This window comes from Drosophila pseudoobscura, chromosome X (assembly GCF_009870125.1).
Source record: "Drosophila pseudoobscura strain MV-25-SWS-2005 chromosome X, UCI_Dpse_MV25, whole genome shotgun sequence".
Lineage (NCBI taxonomy): Eukaryota > Metazoa > Arthropoda > Insecta > Diptera > Drosophilidae > Drosophila > Drosophila pseudoobscura.
Genome location: NC_046683.1, coordinates 12,918,928 through 12,942,367, shown reverse-complemented (window position 1 = coordinate 12,942,367; position 23,440 = coordinate 12,918,928). Strand labels below are relative to the sequence as shown.

Below are 23,440 nucleotides of genomic sequence, written 5' to 3'. Positions count from 1 at the left end.
TGTTTCTCATCCTGTCCGTGCTCCCTCTGTGTCTGTCGCTACCCTCATACATATGCAAAGGAAAATGCAAACCGAGAGGAAAACTCAAAACTGAAAAGGAGACGAGACGTGAAGAGGCTGTCAGAAATTCCAGCGGTGTATTTAAGCAATGAAGGAGGATACGCCCTCTTTCACTTGTCCCGGGACAAGCGGCAATTAGAAAATTTCAGGTCTCTTAAAGCTTTTCTCATTTTTGGGTGTTTTTTTTTTCGCCGTGCTTTAAGGGGAGCCTCCAAGATTGAAGCCATAAAAATTACAGCCAGATATGCGAGTGCCTCATTACGTGGAATGTTTGATAAAAAGAAGCAACATTCATGGTTTTTATTCCTCAAACTTTATTGCTTTTCAGATGTGCTCCTATAAACTCTACAATTGGCTTTATTTTCACACTTTCCATGCTCGAAAATGTTCTCGATTCTCCTCTTCTTAGGAGAGTACTACATTTGCAAGTGATTTTCTTTCAATTTCCCGGAACCTTTCAGTTGGTTTTCATTGTCTTCTCAAAGATTTTCGCATACAACATTCTTACGAGTAAAATTCAACGACCAAATCCATGCTTTAATCCTGTCTCAAGAGATACATAAACCGAATCCTTTAAAATGCGAATACAATGATTTAACATTCCGTGTTCTTTGAATTCTCTTTAAATTAAGTTTTCGCTCTATTCCGCGTTGCACATACATATCTCCTGTTCCGCTTCAATCAGTCTGATTGGGGAACCAGAGCCTGAAATCCTTAGCTACCGCCTGGGAAATATGCTAATCAAATTTCAACTTTACTCCTAACACCCCCCTGGCTTTCCTCCTTCTTGGGGGGAGGAGGTGTTTGCATGGGTTGGAGGAAAAGTCGTATTGTTTTTTGTTAGTCTGTTGCTTTTGCAGTTTTATTGTCGACTCGGAATGCACTTTCCGACGGTGCTCATATAAAACGGAACTGCCTTCCCTCCTTGGCTTTGAATTTGCATTCATTTATTACCTCATACGCAACATTGTACGATGTACGAGTGGGGTCACAGTGGGGGCCTCGGGGTGGACTACTTATTATTACCAGTCAATATGTTCCGCTACACCTCGGACATCGTGAATGAATGAATGGTGGTGGGCCTTAATGTCGGTTTTTTGTCATTTAATTTGTCATTTGCCATGGGGCCAGAGCTGGGGCCAAATTAAGCGATGTCTAATGGCTCTTTTCCTGTGGTCTGTTCTCTGTTGTCTGGAGATTTTCCCCCCATTTCCTTTGCGGTTGCTTTGCTTTACCTTCGGCATTCAGCTCGAAGACCATCATCTTGACATTTTGATTTATTGACTATACGCTGATGTAGGGCTTCACTGAGAAAAAAAAGCACACATTCATATTTTGGAAATTGATGGGAAGAACATTTCCAAAAGCCCATGATCGGAAATAGACTCTGCGGTGGGGAGCCAGAAGCTATTAAGATATCTATTCCAGGTATATTCTCAGCTAGAAACAGTTTTAGTTTCCTTCAGACAGAAGAATTCAAGGATCCTGCATCATTACCGTGATTCATTCAGAATCTGGGCTTTGGCTTTTTCCCTCAGTGTCGTAGCTGTTGCTGTGACGGCTTGTTGCTGATGTTCTTGGCACTGAGCCGCTTGCCAGTTGGACGCCCGATCCCCAGCCCGTACCCGGAACAGGGCCACACTGGTGCTGCTCGTCAGCTGCCAAATTACGCGCTGGCATTGGCCTTTGTCGTGTGGCATGTTTGTGCAACTAATGCAGAAGTTCAGCCGGCCAAAGTGGATGTTCAATGTTGAATGTTTGGCTCCTTGATGCAGGTCCTGGAGCCACCGTCACCGCCACCGCCATCCTGTTAACGAGCTTGTTACGGCTCATTGAGCATCGGCTCGTGCCGGTGTAGGCATTGGGCCAATGCAAATTGAATCCAGTTTCGGTTGCCGCCTTCGAAACGGAAATGCAAATGAAGCGCAAAGCGAGCCACTAGCACGTGCAGTGGTCGATGTTCAAGCCCCCTTCAATTATGCTCTGACATTTATTTAACACTTTAATTAAGTTAAAGGTCTCTAGTAGCCCCTGCTGAACAATCCACATACTGAATACTCTTCAGTAGAACTGCTACCAAAGAACTGGCAAAGATACGAATATCAGAGAGGCAAGCGATATATCAAACGATAAAGAGGCTCTGATTTCTGATTCAAAACCTTCATTCACTGGTATTCAGTGGCAAGTGGCACCTTTTGGGGAAATTAGCTACTGATATTTGTTCATCTATATCTTTTTACTGGTATTCCCAATGCAATCCGTCCCCAAAGCCTGGGTTTGTTCGCCGTTCCCCAAAGTTCAACTTCTTACTTGTTGAGGATATGGCTGAAGTTTTCCACCCGCCACCCATCGTACGAAACTCCAGACTTTGGCCAACTCCTCTTTCTCCCTCCCTCTCTCTCTACCTTTCTCTTGCTCTCTCTCTCTCTCTCTGCGGCCTCTTTTGGGGGGCTGTGTGCATCCCATTGTTGAATTACCGTTAGCTGCCACCGGAAGATAGAGGAAAATAGAGGCCACGGCGCAGGCGTCGAATCGCAGAGAGGCCCCAACAATCTCTCTCTCTCTCTCTCACACTATATTCCTCTATATTTTCTTTATTTTCAGATATATACGATTATATTGGAAGAATCATTTGCCATTTGCCAGAGATTTTCCACAAGATTTCCTTTAGTTTTCTTAAATTAGCAGAAATCAAACGAATTTCCAAATTTCCCAAAAGTCTTCGATTAATTTATGGTGTACGTAAAGCTGTCAAGAGATATAGCAATGGGTTATATCTAGTTATAGACTCGATTTGTTATCGCTCCCTCGCTCATGCTCTACCGCTAGCCCTCTCTCTCTCTCTCTCTCTTTGTCGCGCTCTCATTTGTGAGAGAGGGAGAGAGAGAAAGAGTGCGTGGGAAAGTTGCCGGCTATGAAAAGCGGAGCAAAAACGGAGGCCCACATCCAAACTGTCACTCAGTCGAGCATTAGACGCCAACGCGTTCGGTCACCAGCTCTCTCTTTCTTTCACTATCTTTCTTTCATTCACACTCACACTTTCTCTCTCTCTCTCTCGTCCGACCGCCCGCCTGCCCGCCTGCCTGTGGTCGTCCCGTCCCTCCCTCCGCTCTCTATGCGGAAAAGTGTGAAAAAGTTTTGGTAGCGAGCGGCTCTTATGTATGCACGTACGTACAACAAAATTTCCATCAAACAAAACACAAAACACACATCGAGTCGAGTCGAAACTGCATTTTCATTTCCATTTCCATTTGCATTTGCACTTGAGGCTGCAACAATATGTTGCAAGTGAGATTAGAACGCAGGAGGAGACAAACAGTGCGGCCCCGTTCCAGAGGGGCTTTCGATAGTTTTAAAATTAGACCGAGTTTTCCCCACCGCCACACACTCTTCCTCCCTGCCTTTCCTTCATTCAATCATTTTTGTTTTTTGTGATCTAAAAATATGGATATTTTATTTTCGAACTGCACTCGCGCTCCATAAATCAAAATCAAAATCCCACCGCAATCAAACCACAAATTTCACATTCGATTTCGGCAGCAGCCTCGCGGCAAGCACAGCGGCTACAATATGTTTCTGGCCGTCAACCAGAGTCTCCACAATGCCAGCAAGAAGAAGAAGAAGCGACGCTCCATGCAGCAGGATGAGGACGAGACCGCCTCCACGTCCGCCGCGACAGCAACAAATGCGGTGAAGCCGCGGCGTCTCGAGTCCGCGGCCTCCAGTGACCATCTGGTGGGCGACACGGAATCGACTGCTGGTGCTGCGACTGCCAACAAGGCGGCCACTTCACTGACACTCGTCTACATCTATTTGGGGGCCCTCACCATGATCCTGGCCAGCCTCGCCATCGTCTTCTACACGCACACACAGCAGGATCCCCCACCGACGCAGATCTCGAGCTCGCTGTTTCGCGCACAGTTCCAGGCGGAGCTCCAGCGATCACAGGATGCCCTGCGAGCGATGGTCAGCCAGATAATCGAAGCGGATCATGAGCGGGAAACAAGGTATGTCCTCCCTAGTGCGGGATTGGAAGCTTCATCCTAATCATTGTTCTCTCTTGACAGCACCGCCAGTACCACGCGAAAGATCAGCGGCAGCGGAGAGGTGAAGAACGAGCGCAAGTTCACGGACAATCTGATCGGTCACGCCCCGCGCGCCTCAGAGGAGAAGCGGATGGGGATGCGAGTCCGGCGGGACATTGCCTCGTCACCCGCCTCGATGCACGGCAAGGCTCGATGAAGAAGAGGGGACGCCTCGCCTCTCGAAATCCCACTAACCAATCTCTTTTTGGCACTTGCAGCGGACCCACTGATCGAGTTCTTCAATCCGAACCACCGCATGGCGCTCGAGGAGCAGGACTCAGAGATCCGCAAGCGGACCGGCCAGAAGGGTGCGGCCCCCGGCGGCGACGAGTGGATCTACCTGAACACCTACTGCCGCGTGCCCGAGAAGATCATCACGGGCTTCTGCAAGGGCACCCAGGACTACTGTCCGCCGGCACCGGTGGGTCCGCCGGGTGAGTCGGGCCCCAAGGGTCCCACCGGCAATCCCGGCCTGCCCGGCATTCCCGGCCCGAAGGGCAATCGCGGCGATGTCGGCCTGCCCGGCGCCCCCGGCGTCGATGGCGTCGGCCATGTGGGGCCCGCGGGTCCGCGTGGACCCAAGGGCGATGCTGGCGGGGTCGGGCGGTCCGGTCTAGATGGACGGGACGGTGTGCCGGGGGAGCCGGGACTGGACGGCGTGCCGGGACGAGCGGGTGCCGATGGCAAGAACGGACAGCCGGGGCGCGATGGCAAGGACGGGCTGCATGGCAAGGACGGCAAGGATGGGCTGTCCATAACGGGGCCGAAAGGCGCCCAGGGACCACCCGGCGAACGAGGACTCAAGGGTTGGTCTCTTTCAGTTCATTCTGCTTCCAGAGTCAGGAGATCTTTCACTTTCCACAGGCATTGCTGGTCCGCGCGGACGTCCTGGAAAGCCGGGCACCAACGGCACGCCCGGAGTGCCCGGCATCAATGCATGGAAGATGCAGTTCCCCAATGGCAGCTCCTCGAACGATTTGCTGATACCGCCCTCAATAACAGATCTGCATGCACCGGACTTCCATCGCACGGTAATCGTGGAGGAGGGGCGATCCCTGAACCTTAGCTGCACGGCCACCGGCAGTCCCCAACCGCAGGTGGAGTGGCGTCGCGAGGACGGTCGCACCATCAACGTCAACGGAATGGAGAGTGAGTAGACCTCCTTGCGGAATGGAGCAAGCACCCACCTAAGGGCCCCTCTAAGCATTGATCCTATCTCAGTGGCCTCCATTAGCGGACAGTTCCTGAAGTTCACGAACATCACGAGGCACCAGATGGCGGCCTACACATGCTATGCCAACAATGGGATTGCTCCCGTCGCCAATGCGACCTTCATCGTGGAAGTGCACTGTAAGAGAGATGCCTGTACCTGTAGCTGTACCTTTCTTCTCATACTTTTCCCTAATAGTTGCTCCCATGATCTCGGTGTACCGACAAATGATCTACGCGGAGTACCAGAGCAGTGCCACGCTGGAGTGTCTGGTGGAGGCCTTCCCCGAGGCCATACGCTACTGGGAGCGAGCCTACGATGGCAAGATTCTGGACCCCAGCGAGAAGTACAGCATCGAATCCTATCCGGATGGGTGAGTGTCCCCCCCAGAGATCCCCTACTGTCCGAGAACTGAACTGCGATCTGCGAATTTTTTCAGTTTCAAGACATCGATGCGGCTGACCATCAACAACCTGCGAAAGGACGACTTTGGCTACTATCATTGTGTGGCACGCAACGAACTGAATGCCACCATGGTCAACTTTGAGATAGCACGTGAGTAGACAGGATCCCTGCGGATTGACAGAGACTCCACTAGTCCTTTGACTCTTACTCTCCGAAACTAGCGCAAGATCCGAACAGCGAGACTCCGTATGTGGGCAACAGCATCAAGGTGTACGGCCAGCGACCGCCAGAGAGCGAGTGCCCCGTCTGTGACCAGTGTCCGGATCCCAGGTATACCCAGCCGCCTGCTTTTCCCCCTGATACACAGAAACACAGAAACACATGTACACATCCTGCAATGCTCTTTCAGCCTGTACCAGTGCAAGGACTCCATACTGAACAACTTTGAGATCCAGCCGACAGGAAATCTCAGCTATCCAGGGCTGCCCAAGCGACCCAAGAGTGAGTATTTCCAGCCAGGATCCCATCATTAAGCATCATTTGTACGTACGAGTATCCTATACTTGCAGCATGCTATCTATATGCCGTTGGCAAGCCCGTGTTCCATAAGGTCGTTAACGAGAAGTTTGGATCGTGGCTGCGAGACCCAGCGCCGGACAGCGATCGAGAGAAGACGTTCGTGACGAACGAGAACGATCCGTACAATCTGTTTGAGTTCACCACGCGGATACAGTACCGCATGAACAGTGTGCCCAGGCGCAAGTACGAAATACCCGAGGGTTTCCATGTGAGTATCGATATATATATATATAGAAGGTTGATCCAAAGACTGTTGCTCCTCCCCATCAGGGCAACGCTCATGTGGTGTTCAATGGCTCGTTCTACTACCACCAGAGGAACTCCGATCTGGTTGTTAAGCTGGATCTTATAAGCCTCAAAAAGATAAGTACGTAGTCTCACACACACACACACACATTCCGAGACATTCTTTTGATGGCGGGAGGTCCTTTCTTGTAGCCACCCAATTGCCCTACGCGGGAGTGGCGGCCTCAAACCGACTCTACGCCACGGACTTCAACTTCATGGACTTCAATGTGGACGAGGTGGGTCTGTGGGTCATCTACAGCACCTACAACTCCAACAACACTCTGGTGGCCAAGGTGCGTAGAGTATCCTCTCTTTGATGTTCTTTGGAATAGTTTCGTTTCCCCTTTTCGCAGCTGGATGCGGAGACCCTGAAGATGCAGTACAACTTCAATATAACCTTGGACCATCATCAGTTCGGGGAGATGTTCATTGTGTGCGGCAACCTGTATGCCATCGACTCGGCCACCGACAAGAACACACAGATCCGATATGTGGTGGACCTCTATAAGGGTAAGCTGCTCAACACGAATCTGCCGTTCTCGAATCCCTTCAGCCACACCACCACCGTGGGCTACAATCCCTTGACAGTGGTAAGTGATCTTTTGGTATTTGCCTTCGAAGGGAGGTTCCCACAATACACATTCCACTTCCGCAGGAACTCTACTCGTGGGACAAGGGTAATGCACTCACATATCCCATACGCTACAATGAGCAGCGCCTCATCTCCGACAACAGTTAGGAGATCTATAGACACAATAAATCCACAGCTCAAATCTAAAGTACATTATAAGGCACACACACACACAATAAATAAATGAGAATTGTTTTTTTTCCACAATCCAAACTCTGTCCCTCTCCATGTGTCTCCGCCTGAGATCATTCGATTGTTTGTTCGCTTGGTTCTCAAGTCTGGCGCTTCGCTAATTGCAAAAGCCATCGAGGGAAAGTGGAAAAGATCTGCGGGTGTGAAATGCAAATTTGCGGACGGACCAAAGCACTTGCAGGTGCAACAAAGTATTTGCCAACGAAGCTACACTGAGAATATAGCAGGTGAGTCTTCGAGTCGAATCGAAGGAGGGAACAAAGCCTTTCATGGGATCTGTGTCATTGTATCACTGATAACAGATCGTGCGGGGAAGGAGGTCCTTTTAAATGGCATTTCAAATCGAGTGATGGAACTACCGATTCCCACCCAAAGAGAGACGTGGAAGCACTGCTTCCAAGCAGTCCAAATCGGCTAAGAGGGGTGTTTGCTGCCAGAAGAACGATAGGTGAAAAGGCAGGCTATAAGATAGATAAACCGCAAAGCTTTTTGCCTTTAATGTATATAGATTCCTTCTACACCCTCCTATGCATCATCTTCAATTGTCTACTCCTCTTGTCCTTAAGCCTTAAACTCAGTTATTCGTATCGTGCCCTTTGCCTTCCACCTGTCCATCACATCACATAGTAAATCATCCTCTAAATGACGAGGTAAATCCATTAGCTGCCACTCCACCGTACCTCGTGTGCCCCGCTCCATTCGTGTCCATCTCTCCCTCTCTCTCTGTCTCTCTGTTGCTTCCCCCGTTGCCAATTAGCAGCGATAATGTTGACATTATCCGAGGAAACGAGGACCGTTTTCCATTAATTATGCCTGCTTAAAAATGGCCCAGACCTGGACCTGGACCTGAACCTGGACCTGAACCTGGACCAGGCACTGGAATGGCTGCCAAATTGCAGCAACAAGTTCCCATGCCCCAGCCCCTTCCCTGCCTCTCATTTTCTGAGACGTGCCACAGTGTGATGAGGCAAGGGGGCAGGGGCATGCCGTGCGTTTGCCAGTTCGGTTTGAGTTAATTTTCTGGCATCCTTGCCACAGCTGTCGATGATGGGGTCGATGGGGATGATGCCGGGAATGGCTCACTGACGAGGGGGCGTGTAGGGGGAGCCTGCAGACATTTTGACAAGCCTCATATTGGCAGACTGATAGAGTGACAGACGAATGGACGGACAGACTGACAGAATGACAGAATGACGGCTTGTATATTCGCGGTGCTACGAATATTCCTCTGAAGCAACTCCGCCCTCTCCCATCGCACACCCCACTCCCCCAGCGCGATGTGCGTGACAGAGAGTTGCAGGAACCAGTTTCCGTCTCTCGTCAATTTCGGTTGCATGTTTGACAATTTGCATTTTTCGTTTGCCTCTGGCATTGCAGTATGAGCATTTCCCCTTGCCCCACCTCCATCCCACCTCCCGCACATCAACTTTGTGCAACATTCCTGCGACCCGCTTTGGCCATTGTCTGAACAATTTCCCATTGCATTTTCCGATTCCTTTTGTCATCGCCCACGGAATGTGCTCCTCCACACTGGCACGCTGGTAGACTGGCAGAGTCACGGCTTACGATGCCTGTGGTAGTGGCAGTGGCAGCGACTATGGATGTGGATGTGTAGGCGGCATGCGGCATGCGGCGGGTACGACTGCGATTCTGATTGTAACTCTGGATGGCGATTGTGGATGAAACTGTCGATATCTGGCCAGAGAGAAGTCACTGCTGGAATTGCCAAAGAGTGCGCTTTAATTGAGACTTTCGAATTGGTTTTGGGTTTGAGGTCCTTCAGTCGTTTTAACAGCGGGCGGTGGGGAAACATACTCGTACGCACGGACGTGCTGGGATTCGCCAAACGATTGCAGAGGGCTACAGCGGTGCCCCTTTAAAGCGGAAGCAAAGATATGCAATCAAAAATATCAAAGGAATAAAGTATCGAAAGGAAATTCCAAAAATCATGTAAATAACTTTGCAACGGCGAAAGCCTTGCTCCAAATGGGGGAGGCAATTAACGAAAGTTTGCCCCTGTAGAGGATCCATTTTGCACTAAAGAATCCTTGCCAATTAAGGCATAGTACAGTATCGGAAGATTCATTCGGGCCTACAGTGGAGGAGTAGTGGCAAATTAAAGCTCACATCCCACATATCTTGAGGCTCTTGAGGGCTCGATTGAAGCACCATCTGTCGACAGTCGATCATCAATCAATTAGCATCATCAACCTTGTTGGCCTCTGGCTCTGGCCTCTCTCTGCACAAGTGTTTTGATTTATGCAATTTTAAATATATATATTTCATACTTTTATCTTGCTCTGTTGAATTGGCTTTCGTTTTTCTTCGTTGGCCAAATGCCAGCGGAAGCGTTTGACTTGGCTAAGCTTTCTCCCCGTCCTTCTCTTTCACTTTCTCTGTATCATTTTTCATTTTCAAAAACCCAAAACTGGTCGCCTAAGGATGGGGTATATCGTATTACCCAGGCTGTATGTGACCATCAGATGGAATATAGTGTGTTAAAGGGTATCCCATAGTCGGCAGCTCTTTCTAGCTGAGGCCCAGATGCGGCTGCCGGTTTGTAAGGATAATGCGCTCTTGTCAAATTGCCAGCAGAGAACTTTGATAGAGGCTGATGCGGAGATGGAGATGGAGGAAGCAGCCAAACACTGGAGCAGATGTTTGACGCTAAGCGCATTTGGCAGCTGCTTTCGCTTTCTCTCTCGCTCTCTCCCTCTCTTTTGGGAATCTGTTGGATCCAGGAGTCCACAGCGTCCATCGCGCAAAAACATCAAATGATTTTCATGCTTCAGCGGTGCCAGGTCCGCTTCCTCCAGTCACCCCCCCGCGCTGCCAGCCCACTCCCCGGTGGTTGCCCCCCCCTTCCACCCTCGCTCACCGTCAGGGACTGACTTTAGTCGTGTGTTTAGCAACAGTTTGCTTCATTAAATTGCAAACGAGCTACACGCTTCGAGTGTCTCCTGGGAAGCGCAGGAGATGGACAAGTGAAAAGGGGGCCCAAGAAGGCTCGAGAGACAGAGACAGGGACAGAGAAGGGTAAAGGGAGAGGGAAAGAGAGGGATCAAGGGAGTGTGAGAGGGTTGGGTGTTCACTTTTTAATCAAAATGCAAAATGTAATTTGGTCTTTTAACATGAACATGAACGTGTGCAGGTCACTGAGCCATAAAGACCCATACAATTTCATGGCTAAGGCTACCATCCAAGCAGAGAGAGAGAGAGAGACAGAGCAATTACCAGGAGCCAAGAGCCAGGAGCCAGGACTAAGCAGGCAGACACAACGGCCACTGTCCAATAATCATGGCCAGAGATGCCAATCGTTGATGCGTTAAATTATTTCTCGTAATAAAACGAGATGCGGGCGGACCATTCAAGGGCAATAGAGGGAGGGGACGGGATGGCAGAGCCACTAAAACTTTAATGAACCCAACCCCCAAAATGTCAAGGATCAGAAGTTGCCTCAGAAGCTAATAACTTTCCTTAAATGCTAATAAATTGAGGGCTAGGAACCAAATTTGAATGTGGGCCGTACCTAAATTTCTAATAACAATTTCCGCAGCTTAAGTTTACTGAATGGAAAGTCCTTTGTGGGTGCCAAATCAGTGCCAAATGGAGGCAGATATTTGGGTGAAAGCTGGAGCCAAACAGACAGGAAGGCCTTACAGGACATAACACATATTTATATGAAGGAGGAAGTCCACTAATCAACACAGGTACTCGTATTTTGTAAGGAATAAACTATAGTTGTGAGCCCCCCAACTAGTAGGGAATGAAACCCATCCATTCGATAAGTGATTTCCGATTACCAAATTGCAAAATATTACCAAAATCAGCATCAAACCCAATAGCGATGAAATTCCAAATCCCAGGACCTCTTAAGCCAATGGTATTTTCCCTTCTGTCATTCGATTGGCTCTGCAGGGCAAAGGATTCCGATCGTCAAGCCAAAAAGAGGGCTCCAGCCATGGCTGTTGATGTATTGTGGGATGCACAGCTTTTCCATGGCTTTGGGGGGATTGGGGTGGCTGGGACTCAGATTCGGATTTGGATGCGTTTGTGGGAGGGACAGACGGATAGACAATGCCTTTGGATGTGGATGTGGATGTGGATGTGCCTCGCTTCGACTGCCTGCCGCGTGCCACAGACAAAGGCAGCAGATGCACAATGCCAGGCAACAGCATTTCTCGAAATAAACCCAACACAAGTGGCAGCCTCTCCTCTTCAGATCTCCCTCCCTCTGAGAGGGGGCGGGTCCTCTGTAGTTTTAAATGCGTTAATTGAGTGCTACGAATGGTCTTTCAGCTTTTTCTGGCTTCCTTTTGTTGTCGTCTCGGGTCTCGGAGCGCCGCCTCCCAAAGCCAGAGGAAAGTGCTTAATGGCACAGGCACAGGGAGAGGAAGAAACAAGGGGCATTCCACTTGTTCTTTGGTAGTCCAAACAACAAATCAAAGTCAAATGGTCAACGAGATCTCTGTCTGTCTCCTACAGGGTAGCACTCTCTGAAAGTTGATTGCCTCAATTGATTGCCACACTACCACCCACACATACGGATCCGTCCATCCATCTATCCGTGCCTCCAGTGGGACGGGGAGGGTGGGCAATTGATGAGGTAATACAATACATTACAATTAAAATCCAGCAATTAATTAGCATAATCTACTGGCATTTTAATTGCATAAATATTGAAGCACTTCAATAATGATACGAGAAGGGATTGGTGGATTGGGGGACGGAGAGAATTCGCACGAAATTTAATGTAGTTTTATAAATCGAAGGCAACGAATAATGATTCGGCCAGTGCGAGTGCTGGGTATGGGCCTCGTCGAGCACTCGAACGTCCATTGGTGGACGGCGGCTATTTGCAGCCGTCTTTTTTATGGCCGTGCCAATTGAAATGTTAGCCAAAATGTTGCCCAACCTCGTTTGGCTGCGACCATCTGAATCGTTTCGCTTTGACACTTTGCGTTTTATGGTCGCCAATAAAATGCCTGTCCACTCTCTGCGCCCCTCTGGGCCTCCAACCCCCCCCGCCAACGTTCTCTAATGCTTTTCGCGTTTTGCTGCACTTCAGTGGACGCAGTGGAAGGAGTGGACCAGGAGTGGACCAGGAGTGGGTCCAGGAGCAGGACTAAGATCCGAGCCGGTAATGAACTGGCTCCCGGCGCGTGTTATGGCCATGGCCGCTCATTAATTTCGCTTGAGTAAAGTTCAATAGAAGAGCCCCAAAAAAACACCACGCAGCACCCACTCCACCCCACCCCGCAGACACCCTGACCACTTCCGGCCCCGAAACAGCTCGTCCGTCCCTTCGGGCAGGTGGCAGACAAAGTCCAAAATTTCAACAGGCAAATGAAAAATGATTTGCCAGCCTGTCTAACAAATGGGTCGCAATTTTCGTTGCCTGCACAGGCCAGGCCAGGCCTGGGTGTGGCTGTGGCTGTGGCCCGTGGCGGAGTGGCGAAAAGCCCGCTGATAAGCAAAGTCGGCCAGCAGCTTGGCCCGAAACGAATGGCCAGCAATTAGACAGAGGCCCAAGACAAGACGCAGACGAAGAATGGGGCTAAGTAACGAACGTGTCTCATGCAATCCGCAATCGATGACAGCGACGATAACAGGGTGCCACAGCACACAACACACAACAAATTTCGATAGAGCAACCGTTGATTCCGATCCGTTATCGACTGGTCGATTGGCCGATGGATTGGTTATCGTTTGAATGCACATCGAATAAAAATTTAACGGTAATCGAACATCTATCGAATTGATATCAATTGTATGTGGCTCTGGAATAACAATACCTAATCGATGTTTGAATGGAAAAAGGCTTCCCTGCTCCTCCCTCTGGATCTATGTTTCGTTTGGAGCACCCTGTATGGCAGATTCTTCCACTGGCTTTGACAAATCTGAACTAACTTTGGTAGTAATCCACTTCCGGACGGGACCTGCCCTCTTTTCTACACACATACATATATTTATGTCGCTTTGGGTGTGTGTTGGTGTTTTCGTTTTTGCTTATTCCAAAAGATAATCAATTAATTTTGCTGCGCCTGGTGCGACCCGTGCGCCTGACAAGACGATAAGGATGCACGCCCAGGATTACAGTGCGCGTAGTGGACGGGGACTCTCCTTAGAAAAATGGCTGCAGCGTGATTGATTTTCCCATCAAATTGGGAACCGAATTCTTCGAAAATTGCACTTCCATTTGCCTGAAATCCAAGCAGGTTTTCAGAGTAGTGCAGTGTCCTTCTCTGGAAGTGCAATTTATGATATAATTCAATAAATCTGATTAGCGGACATCTCTCTGTGAGTGGTACGATAGAGCCATCATGTTATCCCAGTTCCAGTCCCAGTCCCAGTCCCAATCCCAGTTGTGGTGACGAGAGGCGGACGCTCAGCTGACATTTCAATTTCAATTTCAATGCAAAATAGATCCGTTGCTGCAGGACGAAAGATATAGGGACTTGTTATGTCCTGTCCTGTCCTGCGCTGTCCTCTCTGTCTGTCTGTCTGTCTGTCTGTCCGTCGTGCATGTCCTTTTCCGTCCTGTCCATGTCACAGCTTTTGGTGGCATTGGCGTTAAATATTACGACCACAACCGGCCCGACCCAGCCCGATCCCGATGGTTTCGTCAACTTCAACAGTCTTCTCGCATAAATAACGCCCAGGCCACATACTCGCCCAAGAGTGAGAGACACGGGCTTATAAAATATTCATATATATCGTACATGTCGGACCCAAAAGCCTTTAACAAAGAGAAAGCAAGAGGGAGAGTGGGACTGGGATTGGGAGAGAGCTGCCTGCCCCTAGCAAATGGAAACTGTTTCGTGCACATTTCTATAAATTTCGAGTGGCACGGAAGAGGAATCAGGGACGGGCTACGGGTCTGGGAAATATTTATGCAAATTTCCAAATGTTCAACTGTTGCTTGCCCCAAAAAAACAAAAACAAAAAAAAAGGCAACAAAAACGCGAGCAAGTGGAGAACAGGATAGAAGTAGGGAAGCGGGGACCAGAAGATGAGAGGAGAAAAGGTAAAATAGCAATACTCCTGACAGCAACCGGATCCGCATTCCCGTGCCACGTCTGGGGGCCAGGTCTCTAGCTTTTTATGTGAGCCATCATCTGACCTTCGCCGTGTTTATGCATGAAACACCCAAATACCCAACACCCTTCCTCAGAAGAGAGACTGTACTTTCCTATGGGTGGGGTTTCGTATATTTTCAAAGGCTTTCTGGGTCCGTCCCCAAACCAGAGACCAGCTGGTGGAGAGTGGAGGGTGGAGGATGGCAAAGCTCAGATAATCTGAATCAATGGATGGCCTGGGGTGCTTTGAGGAACTAGTTCATTTCATGGCAATATGAAAAATGGATAAATGGATCAAGGTACGCTTCATGGCTAATCACTGAGAATAGATTCAATGGGTGAGATATTGAATAGAATATCCTAAGCCCAAAGCAGAGGATAGAGGAATACCAGAGAAATAGTTCCATGGGAAGCGGCTGAACAGAACTAATTCACAAACAATTATATTCATATATCTTTGTTCAGGTACCCGCAACATCTCCTATTCCCTCTGGCACCCAAATGTACAAGCCCCAAAGGCCAAAGATGGCCAATTTCGGATTCATTTGAATTTTAATCAAATAACTCATGGTTTAATTCGTACAAGGAACAGAGAGCAGAGAACAAAGAGCAGAAAACAGGAAAACAGAAGAGAAACACGAAATGCGGAATGTAAAGAGCCAGCCATAAATTGCAAAAAACTTGGCACACACAAAAATAATCCGTCTGAAATCCTGGAAATCATCGCGCAGCTAGCGAGCGTTGCCCAACACTTGCCGGTGCTGCAGAACTGCAGTTACAGCTACAGTTACAAATGTCCCCCCCGCCCATCCTCCTGCATAGCCCGACCCAGTGCCCGACAACACTCGAGTGTTGTTGCAGCAACGCAGAGCTGCACTTAAGTCAACCCCTGGCACCCGGGCACCCAACCCCATGACCTGACCTCTCCACTCATATGTTGATGCTGCTGCTGCTCGTGCCACTCCTGTAGATGCAAGCGAGCAAACAACAGCGAAAGAACTACGAGTAAAATATAATATAATAAAAATATTATTATTATCCTTTCATTTTCAAGTGCTTTCCATTGTGTGTGTGTGTGTGTGTGTGCCACTCTGTGAACGAGTGTAAGTGTGGCTGTGCGAAAGTTTATGATACCTTGTGTATGTGTGTGTGTGTGTGTGTGTGTTGGGTTGCAGCGGATACAGGATGCTGTGATGCTTGGATGCTAAGAGCACATTAGTTGGCAAATTGGGGAACTAGTTCAATTAATCCGCTTGAGCGGGGGCAGAGTGCATGGGGGAGCAATTGAAAAGTTCAATGCCCCTCGAGTGTCAAAGAGAGAGGGAGAGAGAGCGAGCGAGAGGGCCAATTCTCAGTCGCAGTAGTAAGAAATGGAAATGGCAATATGGAGGGCACTTTCCAGATGGGAAAGTAGCAATAAAGCTTGTGCTCTGAACTCTAATTTGACAAAAATGTGCAAAAATACGGGAAAAAGGAAGTCAAATGGCATCTACTTAACATATATGGTTCAAAAATATCATTTTATTAGTCTCTGAATCGCAATCTAACGATAGAAAGAGCACAGCTAATATAGTATCTATCTGCATATGGTATTTACTCGAAAATAGTTCTCTGAAAAGAGCGAAAATTAATCAGGTTCCAGATTCTTCCTTGGGTCTGCATCTTCATCTTTCAATCTATACGGCATCCGCTTGACTCATCTGGCTGCCGGAAGTTGCCCTCCCATTTCGCTTCCTTGAATCCTTGAAACAGAGCTCACACACACACATACACACACGTGAGAAAGAGATCCAGAAGGATGGGGGAATATTTTTTTAAAAGGAGGATTGAATTGCCTGAGCAGCAAGCATATGCCTGTGGAGACTGGGGAATGGATTCGATTTTCGTTTGGGCTTCGGTTTGAGTTTGGCTTCCATTCCGTTGGTGGTGGGCGCGTGTGCATTGGCATGTATTTGCATGCAACATGGAAATGGAAGAGCGGAAGAGAGAAGTGGGGCAGCAACAAGCTGCATGTGTGTAAATCCATTTATGCTCCAGCGCATTTATAGCCAATTTAAAAGCCCAAAGAGCTGCACTTTCCGATGGCAGCGGCAGCGTCAGCAGCAGCAACAGCAGCCGCAGCCGCAGCCGCATCAGGCGAAGGAGAAGGAGAAGGACAAGGGTGGCACTGCAGCCCCAATGACCAGTTGGATATATCATTTATAGGGCGCTTCAGTTGGATAAACAAGGTGCCCCAGGGACAGAGCGGCAGCGGACAGCCCGACACTCGGAGTACAGCTCAGTCCTCAGCGTTGATTTGTGGTAAATGGCAGAAAAAACGGAAACCAGATGAAGGGGACGGGAACGGGGCCGTGGAGGGCCGTCCCCGCCAACGCCGCCCCAACGCCAATCTTTATAGTACTTTTTTTGTACTTTATTTCGGGTGGACCATGTCCATGTCCTGGGGGCATTCCATTTGCATTGCGGACCATTTAATTGCGCAGTTGGCTCATGTTTTACGACCAATATGCATAACATGGCATCCACATCCACAGCCACAGCCACATCCACATTCGATTCAGAGGCAGACACACACACACACACACACACACACCCACGGGTTAAGGGTGCGATGGTGTCGGTGGTGGCCGCAGTGGCCGTTGCATACTTTCGTGCGCAAGCAGTGTCAAACATCCTTGCGCTCTAGCACGTAGCGGGCCCCCACAGCATTGCCACTATGCGCCTAACTATGCAAAACTGTGCTTATTGATGGCCGAATGGTGTCGCGGGGTGTCACACGGCGCGGAAGCAGCAACGGTTGGGGCAGTGCAGTTTGGAACCAGGTTGCAGCACACTTAGCTCTGGACTTGTTTTTGGTCACTGCAGCCTCAAGGCTTCAAGGCCCATCTCTTAAGGGTCAGCTTCGTTCTTCGTTCATTCAATTCATTGAAATTGATGGAAACGGGGCAGCATTTGGGGACACACTTTGAGTAGGAATGATATAAGAGATCTGCATGAATGCATTTAAGAACCACAATCGATCTACTAGCCAACGAATTTATAATCCCATAATGCCCATTTTGTTTGGTACATTTTGTGGCTTGTATCTGGTATTTAGGAGACGCTCGAAGGCAACATTCAACCGCAGAGGAAGGACTGGGAATTTGGTAAGAGCCCATTGACAACTGCCTTGACAGATATTTGATAGAAAATTTTGAAAACTATATTATTGTAAATATGATTTTCTTGTACTTACTGATTAAGGTTGCGCTCGTTGGAGCCGGACTGACTCTGGACGTTTTCCGTGTGGCGTCGCTCCTTGTGCACGATGCCCATCAGCTTCATCCATGGATTGTTCTGGGAGCCATGGCCTCCCATGCCGCCACTCTGCCACATAGTCATCTTGGCGGCTCTCTTTGCACTCTGACTGTGGCAGTAGTAGCAGCTTTGACAGCAGCTTTAGCCTCCGATCAAAATGATCGAAGCGAAAACAAAATAATAATCAAATAACACCACCAAAATTTGAAGGGAATCACTCGCGATTGGTCTGTTGCTGCTGTTGTTGTCGGAATCGATGTTGGGTTCGGGATCGGGATCGGGGTCGAGGACTTTTCCGAACGAAAAAGAAACCTGGCAGTTCCAATATTCTGTTTCCAGCTCCAGTTCCAGTTTCTGTTCCTTTTCCTGTTGCTTGAGAGGAGGAAATGTTATTCAGAGGCCGACTAGGACGCCTTTCCGCATTGAATAACCCTTGGCAACCGTATCTTGCCGTTCGATTTGGATGGAATTGAACTTTGAATTGTTGTTGTCCTTTTGGGCGGCTGGCGTTGCTATTGCATGCTATTTCTTGCTCCTTGGGCAGCAGCAGCCTTTGGTCGTTTTCCTATCTCTTTTTAGGCCGCTGCGATTAGTCGTAGCCCTCTCTATTGCTTCTCTCCCTTGATACTGCCTGATCCTGCGCGGTTCCTGCGCTATATGGCTCTATCATGCCTTTTCCTTGCTTGATATCATTCGAAGGATTATTTTTGCTCTTTCTCTATAGTTTCCCTTCTTGAATTTTGTATTTTGTTGAGTTTTTGCTTCTCTTGGCCTAATGTCTAAAATTAAGAATCACAATGGGCGTTTTCATCCTCTCCTCTGGGGGTTTTTCTTTTGTTTTGTTTTGTTTTTTGTTTGCTTGTTTTCAGCTAATTTTTGTTGTCAATTTTAATTCTAATTATTGTTTCGTCTTGGTTTCGATTTTGTATGCAAAAGTTCTCCCTCTCCTTCTCCTGCGGCTCTCGTTTCTCGCCTTTGCTTGTATAATTTGTCGTCTAGCTACATTTTTCCTTGGCCAAATGTTCTGTCGAAAGGATTGTACCGATAATCGAGTGCATCGACTATTTCATACCCGGTACGTTACTCTCTCTCTCTCTCTCGCTCTGAAGGTCTTTGCAGTGCTGGGCAGTGCTGCTGCCCCACTAGTGTTGGTTAATGGTCAGTGTTGGCAGTTGCCGTTAGATTACAATTACTTCTACTGTTCAGCATAGATCAATGAATCGATTGAGTGGGGGGTCGGGGGTGCATCCAATTTCTAGGTCTTTATACAGAAAGGACATGTCCACGACGACGGCCGCTCCACTTTCGTGTACCGGGTATTCAAAACTTTTGCAGTATCTACTATTTACTATTCGTGGTCATAAGTATGTTTTGTTTTTGTTGAACGCCAACCTTGACGAGCTGTAGGTTTTATTAAGATTGCTTTTCGGTTGACGGCTATAGTTTTGCAGTTGTAGCCCTGGAGCCTTGTAGTTGATACAACATAGGATAGGAGAGGCGGTTAGACGATGATATGAGAATTTGCGTGCACAGGCAGCTGGGGAAAACGAGAGAAGAAAGTGAGAAAAATCGTTAATTATTTTGGAGTATTTTGAGAGAGTGAAATTTCTATTTATATATATTATATTTTAGCCAAAACTGGTTGGCGGTATGTCTTTATATAGAGCTTCGATCATAGGTACGACACTGCCAGAAGGTGTCGACATTTCGTTTAATGGCCCTCTAATCCAATACTCATATTAGGGACTCACTGTCGTTCAATTATTACTCATAAAACACATATAAATACAATAATTTGAGGCACCTACGATACGAGTGCTACCACAAGCGCTTAAGGACCGACAATAAGGCACATACAATGTCCTGTCCAAGCACCAGCACAAAGGACTCTTCATCTGTTCAATTATCTCGACGATTTCTGATCAACTCCTACAAACGGGTAATAATCATTTGGCTTATGGGAATGTCCCAATATATTTGCAATTTTCAATCTACCCGCCGGGGGGAGGGAGGGGGGATTGGACACGACTCCCCGACACCTATGCCACCCACAATACGAGCTGCCCCATTTCCCCCATCGGCGTTAAGCAGTTGTTCTCTCCACCAAATCTGACAGCAAACATGAAAGGACGGGTAGGGTCGTCGGTCGTCTGCTAAGTACTCAGAGGAAGACAAGATGAGGGACTGGAGCGTGTGCACATTTGCAATGCCATCAACGTCGCTGTGAGCACATTAAGAAACCATTCCGGCTCGCCTCACTCTGCCACTGCCACTGCCACTGGCACTGGCACTGGCACTGGCTGTGGCTCTGTGGCAATGTGGCACTCATCCTGCCATCGTCATCGTCTGCCTCCCACAGGAGGGCGGGGCTGTCGTAACCCAAAGTCATTCCCACCCAGTTGGACACCAGTTATAGCCCCCAGAATACATAATTATAAAATCGAAAATGGTAATGGGAAAAATGGGGATTGGAGGACGCCCTGACACAGGCTGCAGCTCGATGACAACGTCAACACTTGGTCCCCCCCCCCACACACACACAGGCACACACGAAACAGTAATTAATAATCGCAACACTTTCAATTCTCTGTGTGTGAGTCGCATTGATTGCTGCCTAGATGGCATAGCATGAAGGCCGTTCCAGGACTCAGGGCCCTCGGTAACCAAAACCAGCCCTAGAGCCCGAGCCCGAGCCAGAGCCATACGACAGAACAGCATCTGTTGGCCAAGACCAACAGCAGCAGCAATTTGTCAGTCAGCAGCCAAAAAAAAATAAATAAATAAAGGAAAATAAAAAGAAGGACAAAAATACCACCAGAAAATACATGGAAAATGGAAATGAAAATGAATTGGAGCACGCTTGAGGACACCGAATAAATTGTATTGCATGTAGAGGGGGCCTTAACCCTCGAATGTGTTGGCTAATTTCATGTACTTTCAAAGATACCGTACAACCATGTACATATGTATGTATAAGGGTAAATGTGAAGTGCCTAGTTACTGACTTCCTGCTAGTTATGGGTATTACAAACGAGTATATCTTGCACTTATTCTCCAGCTTTCATTGGATTTGAATTGCTTTTGATCACAGCTCTTTAATAATCATCTATTCATTTATACGATCTCTATTCATGCGGGAATGACTGGTCTTGCTGATATCTATATTTTATGATAGCTATAGGTATATACCATTTATTGCTCCTTTTCTTGTACTTATTCCTATCTTACACCCTGTAATCTGTGAGTGCACAGATACACTACTGGTCAAAAGAATAAGTAGTTATGGAATAGCTCGAATGTTTCTGAAGCATGGCTGCCAGTCTATATATATTATAGATATCACAGGAGTCTGTATACAACATTGGGTTGCTCTGGCAGAGAGAAGAACGGACAGACTATCTGGCTATAGGGACTCGGCTTCGGAAACGCTTCTTTCTGAGTGTTACACACATCCGCCATGAACCTTATATATCCCTTAACTCTTTGAATACTTTCACAAAGCATTGTGATGAGAGAAACAAGTAATAAGTCCCAGAGATTTTTTTGAAATTTTTTGAAAACAAAGTAGGCCTTGATGCCTCGATGTGATTTGGAAATCTGTTTCCAAGTAGCATATCATTAGTCAATCAAGGAAACCCGTAACAAACAGACACAGAAATTTAGTTCCCCTACTATACAGGAATTGAAATACTCGGAAAATGGCATTTTATGGCGGAGTCAATGCAAAGGGATACTTTATTCCCCTCAAAGAACTCACAAAGGGGATAAAAACAACTCAGATGAAGACAGCAATTGGGAAGTGTTCTTCTGAAAAATCTGAAAAACTCGGATGTACATTCCCATTGACCCCTAAATCTGATCGCATTGGATGCAAGAAAATGCGGCCTAAGAAGGATCAAAAATCCTCTCCATTATCATCATCGGGTAAGGAGGTGAAGAAGAAGCTCATAAAGAAGATAAAAACAGTTTCCCCAGGTTCCTCAGCATCGTGTGGGAATCCTCGTACAAGCGTTCGGCGTTCGTCCAAAAATTCTTCAGCCTCATCGTCGCCTGGAAAAACCTTCCGCATAATTAAGCGATCTGAGAGCCACAAATCCCAACCCAATGCGGAGAAGACCCGCAAATATACAGCCTCATTATCGTCTGGTAGTAGCCGCAAGAAGAACACCCACAAATCTTCGTCTTCTTCATCGCTAGGAGGGACATTCAACAAGGACTCTCGCATAAACATAAAGCGATCACCGGAGATGCAGAAACCGATGTCCTCTCCATACTCCAAAGCGGTCTTTCGTGGAATTAGCCGCATAAAGGCCAACCAATCCTTGCAGACCCGGAAACCTGGTGGAAACCTTCCTCGCATGAATGGGGAGAAGCAATCGTCGGAGAGCTGCAAGTCGACATCGACGGATGAAGGGTTTCATGGATCCAAACTGATGAAAAAAACTAAGCAATCCAAGAATTTCAATTTTTCTCCACTGTCATCGTATGATGACATAAATACGGATCTCATGATTTCGCTTTCGCCCATATCTGAATGCGCTTCCTCTGATGACGCATCTGCTGCTGGATATCGCATGATGAGACAACGGTCGTCGGATTTCCATGTATCAATGTTTGAATCGTCGCCGGATTCATGTCTATCCGAGAAGAAGCCGACACTTCTGGATTCGACATCTGATGAGCTGCGCACCAGAAAGACACTTTTGAATTTGATGCACAAATCGCACCTGCGCACTTCCACATCGGTGGAATCAGTGCCTGAGATTGAAGATGGGGATACTGCCACAATCAAAAGTAGTCCCATATCGGAGAATGGAACACCAAAGTCCCCGAAAGAAAATCATCTTAAGGTACGATCCACTCCCCAACGAATTTCCCATTCTAATCCTAATGGTTCCCACAGGAAAATGCGAAGACCTGGACCATGACCTACGACGACTGGCTGGAATACAAGCGCATGCAGCGCAAGGAGCAGAAGCACCGACAGATGGAAGAACGCGCCGCCAAAGATTCTTACGCTGCTCAGCGTAAGGAAATATCCCAGATGGTCTACCAGATGTGGCTGAAGAACAAGCAACGTGAGGAGGAGGAACAACGCGTTCAGAATCACACACAGCTAGCGGCTCTCAATGCCAGCTCTTCTCTGAAGGGTAATCCTATAACAGTGACCGCCGCTGCCAAACCTTCTCGCAACATATCCAAGGAGGAAATTAATCAGGAGCTTGAGAGCTGGCGTTTGAAGAAGATCCAAATGCAGAAGTCCAAGCGCCAGGAGGAAAAACTGGCGAAGATTAAGCACGAGGAGGATCTTTTCCATCGCCAGACCCAGTCCGCAATGGCTATTAAGAAGTGGTTCAGCACCGTCCACAAGAAGCCCAAGCCGGTGCCAATGAACCAGGGCCTCGACTCGTTGCGTGGGACTATCTCAGATCTGTATATAAATCCTCAACCATGGATGCAGTAAAACATTTTGTTTTCAGCAGTTCCTTCGATTTGATCGTTCAAGTAGGATCTACTTTGTCGAGCCACTTGCCACAATTAGACAGCCTTTAGCCCGCTTCTGCTGGGGACATATATTTTTAGTTCGTTAAAAAAAATAAAAAAATTCAAAATG

General features: G+C 47.9%; 3 protein-coding genes across 7 annotated transcripts in view; 2 read left to right on the top strand and 1 right to left on the bottom strand.

The window, feature by feature from the left end:
* Window positions 1–23,440, bottom strand: part of Sh (Potassium voltage-gated channel protein Shaker) — a 130,903-nt gene that overhangs the window by 87,314 nt on the left and 20,149 nt on the right. For all 3 annotated transcript variants that reach the window (XM_033384390.1, XM_033384391.1, XM_033384398.1), the window contains exon 2: window positions 17,765–19,363. In XM_033384390.1, coding sequence (XP_033240281.1) covers window positions 17,765–17,910 — 146 coding nt within the window. In that variant the 5' untranslated portion in view covers window positions 17,911–19,363. The remainder of the gene's footprint in view (window positions 1–17,764; window positions 19,364–23,440) is intronic.
* LOC4814733 (uncharacterized) lies at window positions 3,002–7,465 on the top strand. 2 transcript variants are annotated; one of them, XM_001354791.4, is made up of 15 exons: window positions 3,002–3,227; window positions 3,604–4,067; window positions 4,128–4,288; window positions 4,364–4,951; window positions 5,010–5,294; window positions 5,367–5,495; window positions 5,554–5,728; window positions 5,795–5,910; window positions 5,982–6,090; window positions 6,170–6,261; window positions 6,330–6,547; window positions 6,610–6,706; window positions 6,778–6,920; window positions 6,981–7,217; window positions 7,283–7,465. In XM_001354791.4, the coding sequence occupies exons 1-15, from the start codon at window positions 3,222–3,224 to the stop codon at window positions 7,364–7,366; spliced, it is 2,904 nt and encodes a 967-aa protein (XP_001354827.4). In that variant the 5' UTR covers window positions 3,002–3,221; the 3' UTR covers window positions 7,367–7,465. The 2 variants fall into 2 exon arrangements, with proteins under 2 accessions (XP_001354827.4, XP_015041703.2); XM_015186217.2 differs by having other exon boundaries at window positions 3,601–4,067.
* LOC6901451 (uncharacterized) lies at window positions 21,438–23,308 on the top strand. 2 transcript variants are annotated; one of them, XM_015186218.2, is made up of 3 exons: window positions 21,438–21,750; window positions 21,811–22,676; window positions 22,730–23,308. In XM_015186218.2, the coding sequence occupies exons 1-3, from the start codon at window positions 21,525–21,527 to the stop codon at window positions 23,288–23,290; spliced, it is 1,653 nt and encodes a 550-aa protein (XP_015041704.2). In that variant the 5' UTR covers window positions 21,438–21,524; the 3' UTR covers window positions 23,291–23,308. The 2 variants fall into 2 exon arrangements, with proteins under 2 accessions (XP_015041704.2, XP_002134137.3); XM_002134101.3 differs by having other exon boundaries at window positions 21,802–22,676.

Coding starts and splice junctions, on each gene's coding strand:
- LOC4814733 (XM_015186217.2), top strand. Junction 6,548..6,609: donor AAATACCCGAGGGTTTCCAT/GTGAGTATCGAT, acceptor CCTCCCCATCAG/GGCAACGCTCATGTGGTGTT. Junction 6,707..6,777: donor TATAAGCCTCAAAAAGATAA/GTACGTAGTCTC, acceptor CCTTTCTTGTAG/CCACCCAATTGCCCTACGCG.
- LOC6901451 (XM_002134101.3), top strand. CDS start 21,525: ATGGCATTTTATGGCGGAGTCAATGCAAAGGGATACTTTATTCCCCTC. Junction 21,751..21,801: donor CTCTCCATTATCATCATCGG/GTAAGGAGGTGA, acceptor CAGTTTCCCCAG/GTTCCTCAGCATCGTGTGGG. Junction 22,677..22,729: donor CGAAAGAAAATCATCTTAAG/GTACGATCCACT, acceptor TGGTTCCCACAG/GAAAATGCGAAGACCTGGAC.